Source organism: Scardinius erythrophthalmus (genome assembly GCF_964197995.2).
Source record: "Scardinius erythrophthalmus genome assembly, chromosome: 18".
Lineage (NCBI taxonomy): Eukaryota > Metazoa > Chordata > Actinopteri > Cypriniformes > Leuciscidae > Scardinius > Scardinius erythrophthalmus.
The window spans coordinates 11,122,950-11,141,357 of NC_138238.1; the positions used below are offsets into that span (position 1 = coordinate 11,122,950).

The 18,408-nt window shown below is 40.0% G+C and overlaps 1 protein-coding gene across 16 annotated transcripts in view; it reads left to right on the top strand.

Moving 5' to 3' along the window:
- Positions 1 to 18,408, top strand: part of tcf7l2 (transcription factor 7 like 2) — an 89,430-nt gene that overhangs the window by 21,541 nt on the left and 49,481 nt on the right. For all 16 annotated transcript variants that reach the window (XM_081392638.1, XM_081392630.1, XM_081392639.1 and 13 more), the window contains one exon: positions 12,696 to 12,797. In XM_081392638.1, the coding sequence (XP_081248764.1) occupies positions 12,696 to 12,797 (102 nt within the window). The remainder of the gene's footprint in view (positions 1 to 12,695; positions 12,798 to 18,408) is intronic.

An 18,408-nucleotide genomic window follows, 5' to 3' on the forward strand; every position in this document is an offset into this window, starting at 1 on the left:
TTGATTCAGATGGTTCGTTTCAATGAACTTGAGTCAAAATGAGGCATTGATTCAATCGCATTGTTCACAACTCTACATAGCATTTAAGTGAGAGGCGATGCAGTGGCCAAAAATGCCCAGCTGGCCCAAATTGACATAAATAATGGCAACAAGTTAAGCGGCAGCCCCAGGATGACCTGGAAAGTGAAACGAGATCTGCTTGTCTTTAATATTCCTCCCCTCTCATTCCCACTTTCTTTCACTTGTTCTTTCTCTCCTCCATTCTTTTAACAACAGGCCTATTATCCACACTCATTTTTTTCCTCCCTCTCAAGGCCATGACTCTTAAAGAATCTGGTGCTGGAGCAGAGACACTGGTATGGCCTGCCTGACGGGCAGCCTCACACACACACTGACCTGCTACGACTGATAACTGCGGTCAGACAGTATATGTGTGTTTTAAAAAAAGGATCACGTATGCTGTTTTCAAACAAAGGTGAAGGGGAATGAGAAGCGGTCAGTATTGTGAAGCAGTAGAAGTGATATTGTTGTGCAACTTAGTGAGTGATTGAGAATTCAAGGTCCAGAGAAAATGTATCTTTTTCTTTTCTACATGAAGTGTTATCTGTGGTGCTGTACCAAATGGCACACTTGTGATTTCAAGGACTTACAAAAGTCGCATTTAAAGTCTGTAGGGTGTCTTGTTTGTGATTATAGGTTTCAGAAGGATTATTTTATTTAATCAGTTCATTTGTTTGTTTCAATGAACCGGTTAAAAAAAAAAGATTCATTGATTTTTACATGCGTAACATGTAAAAGTTTTTGTAGTGAAATTAATATTTAGTTAAATGGCTCATTTGAGAGATGTTTTCAAGTAATTAAAAGACATTTCAGACATAAAAAAACGATTCATTGATTTGTTCGAGTCATCACTTGAGTGTTCACAGAAGTCCCTGCGTCATTTTAATCTTTTTTTATAGTAAAATGCAAATTTATTAAATGCAACTCATTAAAGATGTTTTCAAATAAATGAACTAAATTTGAAATATAGATTTAGTCCAATGTTTGTGTTTTTGTTTTTGCAAATCTGTTCAACCCAATCATTTGAAAGAACCCTTTCAAAAGAAAACCTTGTTTGCATATCAGACATCACTATTCCTACAGCATTTTGTTTTCTGTTTTCAGTACGTCCCCCGCTCATTTTATACAGACACAGATATTGTTTATTGTGGCGTGTATGATTATGCATGTGTGTGTGTGGTGCTGAGAAAAGCTCAGGAAGATCGATGTCAAGTTCAGGTGTGTCCTCCTCCCTGGCTGGCAGAGCAGGGCCGAGGGGCCGAGCAGGCAGGAGGGAGGGAGGGAATTGACAGGGTACGTGGGAAGGAAGGGCTCGCTGTCAGCCAGACAGACCTCTTAATCCTATAGCCCTGGGGAAAGGGTGTGTGTGTGTGTGTGCACGTGTAGACCTATATTTGTGCGTGTGTGCAAAATCTTCAAGCAGAGGTTAGTTGGTTTAAACTCACCTCAGCTGAGCCTATTGTATCCATATGCGTGAGTCTTGTTTTTGTCTTTGTCTCAGTTTGTGAAGGACAGCATTTTATACAGCCAGTGTTTGTGGAAGTCAGATGTCTTATTGTATATTTAGGTGAGTATGATACAGTGTGTGTGAGGGGAGGAGGGTGGAGTAGTGGATCTGTCGATGATGTATCATACACATTTTGCGCCCACAAGCCTTAGTGTTTCTCTTGGCACTCCCTCATTGTTTTCAACACTTCACTGTAAAAGACCCAGAAAGGAGCGATTGCATCACCTCAAGAGTTCGTTAAAGCAAAGCACACTATTTAGCCACATTCCATACAAGCCTGCCGCTCTCTAGCTTGCATTCCCACCCTCCCTCTCTCTCTCTCTCTCTCTTTTTGGCATAGACTTTTGCATATATCACGGCTGCCAGGCTAAGAGCCTGGGACTTCCCCACGCCACACTCCAAGCCTTTGATCCCTTGCTTTGGAGGTAACATCAAAAGCAGAGGCATAGAAAGGCAGCTACTACTGTGAAGTTCAATGTTCAACTTGATGGCTTGGCTGAGGGCTTTTTTTCTGTACTGCTTCCCCCAGCTGACAAAAAACACACAGTTTGTAGCCAAGGGTTTTTTTCCAGTGCATGTTAACCTTTATAGAACACATCTGTAAAAAAACAAAACCCACCCCCAAAACCATATAAATCTGCATGTCCGTGTCTTGCAGCCTTGCATTGGAAACAGAGCCTGAGCATTGTTAACGGAGCGTTGCAATGAATTGCATCAAGTAAACGAGTAGCATGGAGAAAGAATATGAGGCAGAGAAGCCGGCTAGATGCAAGTTGAAGTGCCCACGTCATCAGCGACTCTCGGAGTCTGTTATAGAGTGAGACAAAATGTTGTGGGTTGCTTTATAGCACACTATTACTATGAAACAAATGCTTATCAGATTCATGTCATAATTAAATCATTGGTGTTCATTAAGGTCCTAAAGCTGCTGTCACATTAGAATTTCACTTCTTTCATACACACGGGGCACCCGAAACGCATTTTTTTATTTATTATTCTGCACACTGGAATGTGGGAAAGTGGTGTAGATGCTGTAATTTCACATTTTGAGTTTGTATTTATGTTAATAATTAATATATTTCAACTATTATTATAATAATGAGTATATTATAATGTTTATAATTAAAAAATATATATATTTCCATTTTTTTTTATATTATATATTATATTAAAAACATTTATTAAAAATGGAAGCCCTGGAGCATGATATCAAATCCAATTGTCTATATTCATTACATTGCCCAAATAAATGCAGTTTGCATGCAGTTTAGTGTGACCATGGCTAAGATCTTACCATGTTGGCACATTTCTATGTTCTATTTCTGGTTTCCATCAAATTAGGTCCTGGTCCCCGGCGAGGGATGCTGGTTTGTTGGTGTTGGCTACCTAAACCACCAAGACTTCCTTGGTCAGCCAACTTAACCTTTTTTTTTAAGTGCTTGACAATTCTGATCCACCAGAAATGAGAATAAACCAGCCTGTGTCAGAATAGTCTTTTCACCAGGTTTGCTGTTTATTTGCTAGATTTGAATTATTGCATATATAACGATGTGTTCTTTCATTTCGAAAAGTCGCATGAACTTCACAATACAGCACAGGTGCATCTTATGCGTCCTCTAAACAGACCTTTTAGCATGTTCAGACTTTCACATATCTGGAATGTGTTACTGTTTAGTTAAGGGTAGAGATTCGTTTTCAAGCTCATCCTGGATTAGTCCCAGCTGCATCCAGCTAGGAGCTTTGAAGGCGCTCACCTGAAAAGATGCTTCTGCTGGGGCTTTTGGAGTTGAACAGAGCTTAAACACAGTCAATTTTTTTTTGTGCTTTTTTTGCTTTTTCTTGTCCCAATGCCCTCATCACCCCCCTGTTTATGGTTTGGGAAGACAGGTCTGCGGTTTGCCCAAGAGAGACACTGAGCTGGAGAGAGTTGCTTAAAGAGTGCATTAAAGATTCAGCAGTAATTGCTACGTGTGATGGTGTCTGTTGCCGCTGTTTGTGGATGGATGTCTGCAGTAATTAACAGAGAGGTGGAGGAGGGGTTATGTGTGTTCGTGAGGCTTTTTTTTTGGGGGGGGGGGGGGTGCATTACTACAAAATCATTACTACAGTTTATTTGGAGGTGAAGGGTGCTCTTCGTGGGGTGCAGAGGAGAAGAGAGGGGTCACATCATCACCCACAGTGCTTCGCTCGTAGCTCCCACCGCATGACCTTCCCTGGGTCTTATTGTCATCCGTGCCTCCTCCATTTTAATGAGCTTTATTAACCAGTCCTTTATTTATTTATTTCAGAGCAAAAGAACGGCCTTGTCCCTGAAGGTAGTCAATAGTCATGAGCTCATTGTCAGGTCGTTAGCATTGTTACTCCTTGCGTACCTTATGCCAGTAACCATCAGACGATTGCTAGTTTATTAGATATATTTCATTGATTCCAAAGAGAAATTTCAGTATCAAAGAGCAAAAATTACACATCACTAACCAACAAAAGGTGCAGTAAAACATAAACCCTTTTGCCATTGAAATTCATAGGTAGCTGAGAGTGAGTTCGATCGGTCTGTATAGTCCAGGTTTTAGTATTTGTGGTATACTGAACTTGTTTGATGTTCCCAGAGTATGGTTAGGGTTTGTATTGTGGTGTACAATCTGAAGGGTGTCCTGCATAGACACATCTGACCTGCAACCATTTTGCATTTTGAGGCAGATAATGGTGTTCCGATACACTCAGGGACTAAACCTTATGAATATGGAGTTTGGAGTGCTTCAAGGTTTATTTGTGTGTGTGTGTGTGTGTGTGTGTGTGTGTGTGTGTAGGTTGAAAACACGTTTGAAGGTTGTTGTTGCTGCAGGAGGTGAAAGGAGTTTTTATTTTGAACTTGAGAATGTACACTAGTGTGGTAATTACCTCCTCATAGTGGCCAGGGGTGACCCCTAACTGTACAGTAAAGCTGATCCATGGCAGAGCGCGTGTGTTTGTGTGTGTGTTTAAACGTGAGCTCCAAAGTCCAAACTCCGTGCCAACCCAATGCTAACTCTATAGTACCGATGAGTAGGCACACCTAGCGCTAAACCCTGTGCCCAGACTGAAGATCTCATAGCTGGTAAGTAGGTCAGTGTATGAGATTCCACAGGGTAGGAATGAGACCTCTCTTGGTGTGGAAACACTGCAGGATGTGTAAGTGTGCAGCTCTTGGGTGTGTTGCTAGGCCTTAGCTGCCTGTATGTCTCATTATGGGCCCTGCTGGAGGAGACACCAGCCACGAAGACTAGAGCCTGCAGGGCTATTTATAGAGCGTTCTTAAGGGGCCCATAATCACCCAGAAAAGAGAGCAAGAGGAAGAGAACAAGAGGAAGAAAGAGTAGAAGCAGGGGGGGGCACACTTTTTTGGGAAGTAATCATTATATTTCAAGAGTCTTATTAAAAGAATTGTTGCCGACCATATAAAACGACAATTTTAAGACCAAACACAAGCCTCTCCACAACGAATCAGGTAGGACTATTGGGCATGTCATGTCACTTGATTAATATTCATGATACAAACTGATGTCCCCTCCATTTTTCAGATCATTTCTACGGCCCTTGGGTCAAAGACAGGCAGTTTAAAAGAGACACATGAACTCCTGCTTAATGTAAACTAGGGCTGGGCTATATGTAAAAAATATCTTATCGATAATCGCCTTGAAAATATCATATCATCCAATTATCCTTTAGCTCCACCGGAGACAACACTGCTGACGTTGTTGATGTCACATAACATTGTGTATTTTTTTCATAAGGTCCGATGTTTCTTTCTTTTCTCTTTTTGCCGTTATTGCCCGAGTAGACACATTTCATGATGATAAGTTTAATTTCCTTAATTATGTCGTGTAGCGCTGTTTTTAAACTTGTAGTCAAAAATGTATTTATTTAAAACTAATTGGTTCATTCTGCATAAGAAAAAACGCTAAGATTATTCTTTTTCTTTCTGGTTCTGGAGTTCTGAGGTCTTCTTACGCCGCTTATAACGAAATAAAAATTTAGAAACAGAAGTAATTTAAAAATGTTTTTTTTTTTTTTTTTTTTTTTTAGCTACAGCAAAAGTATAACTCTAAATATGTTACAACATAGCTGCCAACATTGGAAAATTGATATATTCAAAGCTCCATAAAAGCACCATAATTTTTGTTTGCAACATATATATATACCATTATACATATGTATATGGTGCTTTGAATTAATTTTAATTATAAAAGATTTTTAATTACATTATTACATGATTTTATTGTATATTCATTATGCACACAATTTAAATTAATATTCGTGCAGTTACTTAGGCTGCTACCATTTTTTTTCTGTTTAACTTTTATTAGACTGCACATATAAATTAGACTGCACAACAAAAGAATAAGCCTACTTGATCATATTATTTTTAACATGGGGGAAATCGCTGCCGCCTCCGAATTTATAGGATACAGTTTCTTTTTTTCGTCTGCAGAACAAAATAAATTGTATGAAAATGAATAGCAATGTTGAATTAGGAATAAAATCAAGATGTGTAAACAAGAAAAGATATTTGACAAAATTACCAAAAATAAAGATAAATGATGTTTGACAGGGAACGCATCTCCAAAGCATATTCACACACACAGACAGACGCTGTTGTTACAGCAGTCAGCGCAGAAACAACAGGCAAATAAAATATAGATTAGAAAACAGCGCGCAAGGACAGTGAGTTCTCTGTCCCGTCTTCTTGCACGAATGGTTTAAAATCACACTAAAATGCGCACACAGGAATCAATAATCAAAAACTTTTTTTTTATTTTATAACAAGGATTCCTGATAAGTATCCGATTCCAGAATTGTAATCGATTTTCTATTCTCAACCTTACTATATGGAAAACTAACTATATAGAAAATATTTAATTCATGCTATTCCATGTGAATAAATGTGTGTGGTTACTGCAGGTCTATGTGATATTTATTTGTCATTTTTCCCCGATTTTGCCGATGATCGTCTAGTAACTGTCTGTTATAATTGCCATCGTGATACTTGTGAGACATCGTCGATATACGATATCATCAAATTGCCCAGCCCTAATGGAAACATTAATGGATCAGCAATCTACACCGTGTTCCTCTGTTGTGCAAGCACCAAATGCTATGTCAGCCTTCATGGACTTTAATAGAGGAACCCTGTTACCATGAGAGACGGTTTGTTTGTTTAAGTGCCTCGTCATGCAAGGATGATGGCTGCTTTTCAAGAGCTAGAACTTCTTAATGGCCTTTTTAGTAGTATGTGCTCACTGAAGTTTTTGTCTAACAGTCTGAGGGTTTCAGGTGAATCGCTGCTGTTTGGCTAATACACAAGCCAACACCTGATAGGCAAACAGAGCACAAGTGCTGCCACATGTGTTTTGTGCTACTGTGTTTGAGGTATAGCTCGATATCTATGCTGGAGCAGATTACAAGAGATTGGGAAGAAATGTTTCTTGGTCTGACTTTTATAGTTTTGGGGGAAAAAAGAAATAATTAAATTCTTCTAAATGATGACAGAATTTTAATTTAGTTATTCCTTTAAGTTGTTGTAGAATTAGCTTAAAAGGCCCGTGCCATTAAAATACACGTTTTTATTCATGTAGCTAGCAATAAAAATATTTTTAAGATCTAACACACTAATTTTTGTCTTTAAAATACTATTATGCACCATTTATAATGCCCCTTGTGACAGAGCTGAGAATACAGTCTGCATTCATGCTGTTTAATTGCAATATAGACATTAAGAATGATACATGAAATCAAGCTTTCTTAGCTAGAAGCATCCGTGTACACACTTTTTTGTAGTCCCAAATTTTAAAAGATGCTTGCCTTGAGGATTGTCTGGAGGATCAGATTTAGAAGCAATGTGAAAAAAAATGTCAGTGGGAGTTTGTGAAGAGGGCCAAGGTGATAGGTGAGGGGATGGAGGAGATCAGGCTGGGGTCTCTGGCTCTGTGCTGTCAGTGTGTTGAGAACCCCCCCCCCCCCCAGCGGTTCCAGCTTTGGAGTAAATACGGGCCCCGCGGACCCTCTTCAGCCCCGGGGCACACAAACCCCAGGCCTGCCCACATTCCTGCTTTATTTTCCTGGTTGCAGAACGCCTCAGGCAATCTTAGCTAGTGGGGTGTTCTTTTCTCTTTTTTTCTTTATTTACTCATAAAATGTGTATTAGAAGAACTAAGCAAGTGTGAAGAGCCTTCGTGTAGACTAACTTTCAGTTTCATCTAGTGTTGAGCTACTCCTCCTCCTCTTCTATCCCTCCACCCCTAGCCCCCATTTCCAGCATGCTTCCATCCATCCAAAATGAAGGCTATTTGAATGTTTCGAGTAAACATACGAAGACAGTCAGACACACACACACACACCCAAACACATGCTTTCTCTCTCTTTTCACGTTCTCTCTACCTCTCTAGAGATGGGAGTCTCACAGATGGGCAGATCCCTTCTCTTTGGATCAGTGAATTTCAAAGAGCCTGCCTGGGTCATTATTATGTCCTTTCCACACAAAAAATCTCCTCTTGAGAGAGTGAGTGTATTAAGTGCGGGTCTGTATGTATCCATGCATGCCTTTTCCTCAGCACCTGTGAACAAAAACAATGGGCTTTTTATTGTTGCTTGTTCAATGGGAGTGATATAACAGTATGCAAACTTGTTTTTCTCTATCTAAACCTAGTAACAAGCACTTGTGAAATCCTCTTAAACATAATGATTGAGCATCTTTAGTGGGATCCTGGCCGATCAAGTGCTTGCTGGACCCCAATTCCAGCCTTCTGTCTTCAAATTTCCTTATGCACATTGTTTATGTGGCTGGAATGTTTTCTGATGCATTGGTTCATCGCATGCTAGACAGCTGAAAATATATCCACATTCCTGATCCTCTCTGGAAATGTAAGCATCTGATTTGTCTGATTGTGGAAAAGCCTATGCTCTTAATCCAAAAACAAATCGAACATGCCATTTACATCGTTTCAATTTGGTTATGACATTTAGTTGTTATTGCTCTAGTTTACTTACTGTTACAAATGCTTCCATAATCTACAATGTAAAGTAGATGTCTGGTTTAAAAATATTTTTCCATGAATAATAAAGTTTTTCTGCTTAGGTCAGGTTGCAAATTTCAGATTCAGTTTAGATGAAAAGATTTAGCCAGAAAACCTGATTAAGCAACTTGTGGTCTCTAGTGTTTTCTCTCTGTCATTCTGACTCCTCTCTCTCTCTTTCTCCCAGAAGTCTCTAGGCAATTGGGGGACAGAGAGAAAGTTCATCCCTTTAGGAAGATTTAGAAGGCTCCCTTGTCTTTCACTTCATCAGAGACAATTGAGTCATTCATTCCTATTGTAGCTGCGCTGAAGCAAGGCAGGAGAAGGCGAGGCAGGTCTTGTGGGTTTGCTGAAGGGTGGGGGAGGTGAAGGGGAGCCCCTGCCGTTGGGGCCCCAGGACAGAGTGAGCACTTTGGGTATGTCTGAAGGGGGGGGTTCAGAGCAATTTGTCACATCAGGATAGCACTTGAGTTACGTGGAAGGGGCTCCTAGCTGGAGAGTTTTTAGAAGGTGGAGAAGAGGCATGGGGAGGTCAGAGGTCATGGCCTTCTCAAACCCAAGTGGTGCATCTATTAGCGGGCCAGGGGTGGTGGAGGGGCTTGGGCTGTGAGGGAACACTGCTGAGACTTTGGCACTGGTCTAAGCTCAGCTTTCCTTGGCATGCTTGTAAAACCTGCAGGAGGGATTAGGCCAAGGGAAAGGTCTAAAGTGGATACGCCTGTCAGAGTATGTGCACTCAGCTTTCAGCACCCACACTGGCCAAGGTGTCACCTTTCACCCCATCCAAACTAATTGGCACAGTGCCGGAGCATAGAACATCACCTGGCACCTGGTCACACATCCATACATTTTTCTAAGTAAAACTTAAGTATGTTTCCACAACATTCCACATCTTTGCATTAAACAAGCTAATTTCAATAGATTTTTTTTTTTTAATTTGGCATCGCACCCATCAACCGTACTCTTTAGTATTCCAGCAATTGTTCAGCTAGTCAGAGGTGGGTCTGTTAGTCCAAAAGTCCCTCCAGACTGGACCACAGGACTGCACCCTGCTGTGAATCCACCATTAATTACCACTGAGCAGTGCAGTTTTTGAATCCGCATACAGTTTACAACTACAGTTTCACTTCAAGGGTACTTGCTGAAATGGTGAGCCACAGAATTAGACATGTTTCCTTTGCTCTTTTTCTGTCTTTGGAAAAGTGGAGCTTGGAATGTCCTCAGATGAGTGAAATCTTAAAGGAGGCCCGGCAAGGTCAAACAAACTCCAGTGAAAGGCTGAAGGAAGGGAAGGCGTGAATCTGTTTGATTGGATGGAGGAGGACAGGGAGTAGGAGCCGAACGGTTGACCCTGATTGGCCTGGCCTGGTCAGACACTGGGATGGATTTGATTCTGATTTTGTGAATCTCTTGGGCCAAGTTTTTTCATTTGAATCAGAGCCCAGTGGTTCATGTCCTGACTGCATCGGAGGCCAAGTTACAAGGCCGACTGACTTGTCAGAAGTTTCCTTTGGGGATCTGACGAAGTATAGCACAGCATGCATTAGGCTTATTAGTCTACTTTAAATTCATTTTTCATGTTATGGGCTAAGACTGCATCCAAAATTGCCCCCAATGTTAAGAAATGTAGCCCCAGCTGCTGTTTTTCTTATCTTCCTACCTTCCTTGCTTCCTTCTTTCCATCCTTGCTTCCTTACTTGCTTCCTTTCTTAAATGTTTTGACATCGGCCAAGCCCACATGCAAATCCACTCAACTCTCCTATTTAGCTACATAGATGGTTTGAATGCTTATTTGAATTTATTAGGTCAGTGAACAAAGCAGTGGTTTCCAAAGGTGTATGCTGCTGTTCAGGTTTCTCATAATAACAGCAATTAGGGCCCAGTTAACCCCTGACCTGTGTAATTCAGTGAATGGAAAGTCCACACTGGACCATCACACTTCTCCTGATGATACCACTCATAACTGTAACCATAATACCATCTAGTCCTGCCCTAGTCTAGGTCACATGTTCACAATCAGCTGGCTGTCTCTAAGCCTCTGTGGAAACAGGTTAAAAGTTCAGGGGTCAAGTTCACTTGCTGTGGTCTAATGGACTAAAGCAAACCAGTTTTGGGACAGTAACAGCAGGTTTGTAATGGGTCCCAGCATGTGATCTCAAAATGAGAGGAAGAGGTCATTCAGGCACAGAGGGCCTGGTCTGCTAAGCAGATACTGCAGTCCATGGGTGAGAATAGACATATCACCCCAGAAACTTTGTCCATCAGCAAGACTCCATGTCAGAGTTCAGGCCTGGGTGTGAGAATGGAGATATTAAAGGCAGAAGAAAAATGAAATGCTGACTTCTGAGTGAACTGGATTGAAATCTCAGACTTTTACCTATCAGTTCTGTGTATAAATGTTGAAAATGTAATTTTATATATATTGAGCACTCAAAAATATTGGGTTTTACAGTTGAAGTATTTAAATGTCACAGAGCTCTTTATGGTGATTATGGTGATTATTTCCATCTGCTGGCTTTAAGAGGGATGTAAGGGGTCATGAAAGGGCTGTTTGCGTGTGTACAGCTGTGATAAAGTCCTGGTCAATCATTCATGGGAAGTCGCGGCAATGACTCAATGCCACACCCTTATTATGTGAATTGGGAAAAATGCTGAAGTCCACCTGGAATTCCAGAGGCCAATAAAATATTTGAGCATGATTAATAAAGAAAGAAGAACAAACATTCACCTGAAAGCATTTGAGTGTGTGGTTTCAAATGTGCTGTCATAGCAGCAGAATACGATTGTCCGTCCTGTACTTAATACGGTTACGTTCACACACAGTTCAGTTATTTATTGGAGTGACAATCGCATTCTACAACCGAACTCACACCCGTACATTTTCAGGACTCACAACTGCAAACAGAACTGTCCACGCATCTGTGAACACTGCAGAACTGGACTGGACAACTAGTTGTCATGTCATACAGTGCAAGAGAGCCGCTCTGCACTGCACTGCACATGTCTGTTACCCCTTTTCCACCAAGCCGGTGCCTACTCGCGAACCAGTTCTTTGTGTTTCGACAGCCAAAGAACCGGTTCTTGGCCAGGAAAATTGGTTCCAAAGTGGCACCAACTCTTTGCTGGTCTAGAACCGTTCTTTTACCACGTCATGCTTATGTCGGGGGCTGGGGGCGGGGTTATTGTCGAACTTTACTACGTCTATAGTAATCCAGACGAGCAGCACAAATGTGTTCTAAACGTCTTTTGACTCCAATATAGGATCGCAAAGCCAGGAGAAACATTTGCAGAAAGACGATGCAGTCCGCCATTGTAATTGTTATGCTTGAACTTGGCGCAAGCGTTTCTGGGAAAGCTAAGACGTATGGCAACGTACACAGTGACGTAACGACGTCGTTCGCTGGGCTCTCTAGTCAGTGGAAAAACAAACAGGTTCTGAGAAGGTTCTCAAGTTGAACCAACTTTGAACCAGCACCAGTTCCGAACTAGTTGGAGAAATGGAGTATGTGTGTTGCGGGTGTTTGGTAACTTACAGACTGTTCTCCACCAGGTTTGTGTGCTACGTGTGTGTGTGCGACTCAAATGTTCCGCTCTCTACCCAGATATAAACACTGCTGTCTATAAGATTTGATTTGCCGGTTCGATTTGACTCTTGACGTGATAAAAGTGATTAGACTTTTCAGTTTTATGGACATCACCATCTTAGATATTACTTTGGTCACTGTCACTATGGTTACTGGTAAGACAGCACAGATATTTATTCAAGATGCTACTGTGTGAATGGGACATTTCTAGTCACACCTGTAAGTAAATGCAGTTGTCAATACCAAAAACTGAAAGTGTGAATTGTTAATCTTAAAACTATTAGTTTCAATTTTCAAGTTCCACCTCATGCATCATTCGACCTTGGATCTTTTTGACATAATTTCTTTTTTTGTTTACTTTTACTTTCTATGTCACAGTCATTATTTAAAGATATTTTAGCTCTTATGTTGTGTTTCCCTTTGTCCCTTTGTTTTCTGCATTGTTAACATGTTTTTCTTTTGTTTTTCTCCATTTTTTTCCTTTCTGCCATCCAGTATCTACAGATGAAATGGCCCCTGCTAGATGTTCAAGCAGGAAGTCTTCAGAGTAGACAAGCACTTAAAGATGCCAGGTCACCTTCTCCAGCACACATCGTTGTAAGTAACACCCATGAGTCACAGCATTTACAAAGCTCTTTATTCTATAGCACAGTCCATGAAAACAAAAGTACTTTCTGTATCCTGTATTGTTTGGTCCTTTGGGACCTTACACTCCTCTCCTTATCTACAGCTGTCATTTGGATTTCTAGTGACCTATAAGAAATAGAAGACCAGATTGTGTTGCAATATTATGTGTCAAATGGGTGCTTGTTTTGTAATATGGCTCCTTGGAATCAAATGGGTGAGATATCATTGTAGCTCAACAGAGGCTTTTTTTCCCGTTTGGATGCCGCAAAGTGGCAGAGGGCAAGACCGTCTTTTTACGCTGGCGACAGATAATTAATGCCCATGCTAAGTTTGGTTCAGGGAACGAGTGTCTGAAGTAGAGATGCTATGTTTATTTTGCATTGCGCTGGATCTGTGGGTGCTGTTATCCATGTGCTTAACTCTAAATTTATCATTCCTTTAAAATCTATAGGCGATAAGGGATTCAAGGTTAGCCTCGCTGCTGGGCTGAAGTAATGATACAGTGTTAAAACGTCACTTTATTGATTCCCTTCCTTGGACAATAGACCAAATTTGATTTTGGCCTTTCCTTTGTGGTTCAGGAGTTTGGGGGCCTCACTGTGTTTCCATAGTTACTGGAAGCAACAGAGTGCCTCCAAGGTCATGTTTAGGAATCCAATAAAACTATTGCAGAGAGATAAACAAATTCTTTTTTGGACATACTATACGGATTTTTTTCTATTTGTTCTTACTTCAAATAGGTGTGGGTTGTTTGTTTGTTTATGTTTACCATGGTAATGTGATATATAATGTGATTTATACATTTCCAGCTGATTTTTAGTCTGTCTCTATTGTCTTTTTGAGGCCATGCATGTGAGATTGCACTCCTAAAAGTTGATAAAATGACTTTTTAGCAAAAATACGCATCTAAAACATGCAATCTTTCTCTTCTGAACCGAAACTAGAAAATCATGGTTGGCTGTGACATTAATTAAACTATTGACTATTTAAAGGGTGTTTTATGCATTTTTTAATGCGATTTTATATAGACTACCGTTCAAAAGTTTGGGGTCGTTAAAAGTTTAACGTTTTGTTAAAGAAGTCTCTTTTGATCACCAAGGCTGCATTTATTTAATAAAAAATACAGTATAGTAATATTGTGAACTATTATTAAAATTTTAAATAACAAAATAAAAATTTAATTTATTCCTGTGCAGACAAAGCTTTCGAATGGTAGTGTATATGCTGTATGCTACTTAATTTTTTTTTTAAAAGCCTTAAAAGTCTTTAAAAGACCAGCTGTCTAATACTTCTACTGAACAGGTAGTAAACTATTTTTGCATTTAAATGTGGGGTAGCCACCCCATGTGCAGTTTATAAAAGAGAAAAGAGGAAAAGAAAAATGATTGTCCTCCCTCTCTGAATCATTAAAGGTGTGGGAGGTAGTTAAGAACAGGCTCAGGTAAATACTGCACTTGAGTTTTATCCCTCTGACTCATGGGGCTGTAAATGCTTATCAGCATAGAGCAGTTTTTTCTATTGCCTTTTAAAACAGCCCTAAAGACCTGCAATGAGAGATTAGGATATTTTTCTCTGTATGGCATGTTTAGCTATTTAGCATTTGCCGTAATTTATTTATGCGTTCATTCGTACAATATGCAGTTTGTTTGATCAAGACCTGACCTATTAAGTTCAAATTAAACGCTGTATTTTGCATTGTTTCTTCACACTTCCATCTTTTTTCTCTCCTTCTCGATCTCCCATTCATGCTGTTTCTCTTGTGCTGACGTGTGTTTGATTTGATGTTTCCTTGGTTTGCATCATGCCGTGAATCTATCTGGAGACAGTTGGTATTGTCAGGGAGAGATAACTGTGGAATGCTGTATTTTTTTCTCTCAAGATGGACTATATGCTGCTGTACGTGAAGGCCTTATCAATAAATTGTACCGTAAACAGTAGTTTCTCTTCCCTGTCAAATTGGAAGAACACCTGCCCACTTTGACCCATGGCTCTGAAGACGCCTGTCTGCTGTGGACTGATAAGAGAGCGCCGATGGGTGTGAGATAAGGAACATAAGCCGAAGTTCAAGTGACCCAACAATTACCAATGAGAGAGATACAAAAGCACAGGTGGACAGCGGGAGAGAGGAGGCGATGCCATAAAAGGGCAGTGTGGCAATGAGGTAGATGAAGTGAGAGCAAAGAACGAGACACAGATAGAGAGAGACAACGCGTATGTCTAAAAAGTGCATGTATACGGGCAACAGAGAGAGAAGTAGCAAGCATGAGGCAAATACTTCAAAAGTTGTGTTCACACAGCAGCAGAATACAGTTTTCAGTCTGGCTTTTGAATGCTAAATATGGTTATTTTCATACACCGTTCTGTTATAAACTGCATTTTATAACTGAAGTGACGATTTAAAATTGTTATGGCTATCATGAGAACAGAAAAATGACTTGATGTTGATTATTTGTTTATATAGACAGAATTAAAGGCGCTCCTCTAATGAGCAACAGCGATTGAGTCACACCTGTATGAATGCTTGTTTCTGCCTTTTAAATATTAAATCAAAAATTTATTATAAAAATATAAATCATAATTGTGAGATATATGCAATCGAGAGATATAAAGTCAAAGTTATGAGAGAAAGCTTGTTTTTACTTGTATTATTTACTCTGAGGTGAAAATAGGCATCCATACACTAGTTAGTAAGTACTATCATCAATCCCAAACACTAACTGTGTGTGACTGTATCCATAGAAACAGTTCACGCATAATCCATCAACCTTTTATGTGTCACATGTGGCCATAGAGGTGCTACTCCACGCTGATCTATGAATAGAGCACAGGAAGTGACCCTCTCGTTTCTGTCCACGCCCATAGAAGGCAGTGCCAGGATGGTTGAAGTACTCAAGAGCCCCGCAGGCCTCTTAGTCCCACGCATTCAGCACGCATTTACTACCTGTTCACAACTCATAAAGAACCCATCACTGAAAAGTACCACAAGCCGTTTGTCCCACTGCCATCTACACTAGATTTTAATGTGATTTGTAAAGCCCCTTTCTTTATATAGACTGTAATATAGACATGACAATTCAGACAGGTAGACTGCAAAACACATGTGGTGTGTATTTGGCATCAGACCGAGCCTGAACTCAAGGACGGTATGAGCGGAGATCATGCGATTGTAATTCCAGTGGGAAGCAGTTGGAAACAACGAGGCGAAAGGAGATTTCCCCACATCTGTGACACATTGGCCATTCGTTCCGGGATCAGTTTCCTGTTCTCTTTCTCTTTCTCGACTTGTATGCACAGCTGTCCGACGGTGTTCTGTAGTGTTTCCCCATGTAGTGTTACTTGGTGTAGATAGATACCATATAACAGACTGGTATAGCCAGATGTTTGACTCACAGCATAAAGTCTGGTCCTTTCCAGTTTTTTGTTATGGCCAAGAACTGTCTACTTGCTCGGGAAATAACCTTTTTAATGACATGTGGTTATACAAAAAAACAATAAAAAAGTGAAAACGTGTGTAAACTTTGTGATCAGAATTTCAGTTTTTCCCAAATTAATAAGTACTGATTATTTCACAGACAGAAAACTAAGTGGCAACTAATTGCAGTGGTTATTACGGTATATTATATTATATTATATTATATTATATTATATTATATTATATTATATTATATTATATTATATTATATTATATTATATTATTAGTGTTATAACAATATGCCATGTTGTTACTGGATTGTGTGTGCTTTGTGTGTGTATGTGTGTTGTACATTATTTTATCTAACCCATTTTATCAGATTCAAATAAAATAAATGAAATAAAAGTTTGCTGGCTAACAACCATTGAGAGGCATTTTAAGTTCATATTTTAGTGCTACTCTCTAAAATAATGCTGAGAATACACTCACACACACAACCTCATGCAGGCATATTACACATTGTCTAATACACACACACACACTCACACACACACAGTCCTCTTGCTCCAAGTCTTGTTGAGACTGGACAATGTCTCCATTGTTTTCTGGGCTTTCACAGGCAGCAGGGGACGGCTGGAGTGTTAACTATTTCCCCACGAGGCCCCACAGCAGTGTGTGTATGCGTGCAACACTGTGTGCAAGTGAACCAACGGCAGGAAAACGCGGGAACAGTTAGAACGCAGGGAAAGGGGGAAGAATAGGAGGGGTGGAGCTTGGAAGAATAGCTTGAGGAGGCCTGGTCTGTTCCTCTATGGTAATTAGTATTTAGGAAGTGATGGAATGTGTTGCGTTTTGACAGAGCGGGACCTCCCGCCTGAACCGCTGTACGATGAGGGCATGCTTGCTGTCAAAACACGTCTGTTTAGTAGCTGAAGTTCAAACTGCACTTAAAGTGTATTGAAATCAATGTTAAAAATAAAGTCAGAGTAAACTAAATGAATAACACACATACAGTATGCAGGACATTTTCCCAGACTCCAGCTGAGTAGGAGTAGCGCCTCAAGCTAGCACGGGGTCTGTCGTTTTTGCCGGGTAATTTGCTTCCTTTTTTCGGACTGAATGGTGGTGCACCTGGACTGGCTTGACAATGGCTGGGAGGGCCAGAGGCATGCTGGGAAACCCCAGCCCCCTCGCTGTTAATGAGGACCCCAGTGTCACAGCCACAAGACACTGAACCAACTGTCTTTTTCTTCTCTCCTTCCCTTTCTACTATTTCTCACTTTTCTTGGTTCTAGAGCCTCCGCCTTTTCTTTCCCATCTTTTTTTAGTGCTGCTTGGTACGTAGTGATGTAACCCCGGCCTGTTGTTGTCGCTTTTGACAGGACCTTGTGAAACCAGGAGATGTCTCTGGTCTGAGACCTTTGGCCAAAGCTCGGAGAACATCTCAGCACATGATCTTATGTAGTGTCTGAAAGGCCTCCCTGGAGCATTTCCTCTACTTAAACTCAGGGAATGTTAACAAACTATTTTACAAGGGACCTGGTGTCAAGGTCATCAGCCTTTGAAACTTTTGTATTGTTTTGTAACCTTAACCTCCAGGACACTCACAACTCTTGTGTGTGTTCCTAATAGCATGCCCATTTGCAGGGCTAAATATCATATCTCTTTATTATCTCTTAAATAATATTTTTTTTAAATATGCAAATTGACCAAGAACAATAAATTAAAAGATATATAATATTGGCCAATAACTGATATATCATATTGTACACCCATAAAAAGTTCTCTTCAGGTATTGTAGGAACATTTAAAATACATTACCGTTCAAAAGTTTGGGGTCAGTAAGATTAATTCGATTTTTTTATTTTTTTATTTTTTTTATTCAGCCAGGATGCATTCAATTGATTAAAAGGGACATTTATAATGCTACAAAATATTTCTATTTCAAAATAAATGCTTTTTTTTTTTTTTTTTTTTTACTATATTATTCATAAAAAAATCCTGAAAATCCCTGTTTCTTAAGCACCTAATCAGCATATTAGAATGATTTTTGAAGGAACGTGACATTTTGAGCAGTGGAATATAATCGTTTGGATGTCGATCGTTTGTAAAGAGTGGATGTCTATTTATCGTGGCAGAAGCGCAACAAAATAATGCTTCATGAAAAAT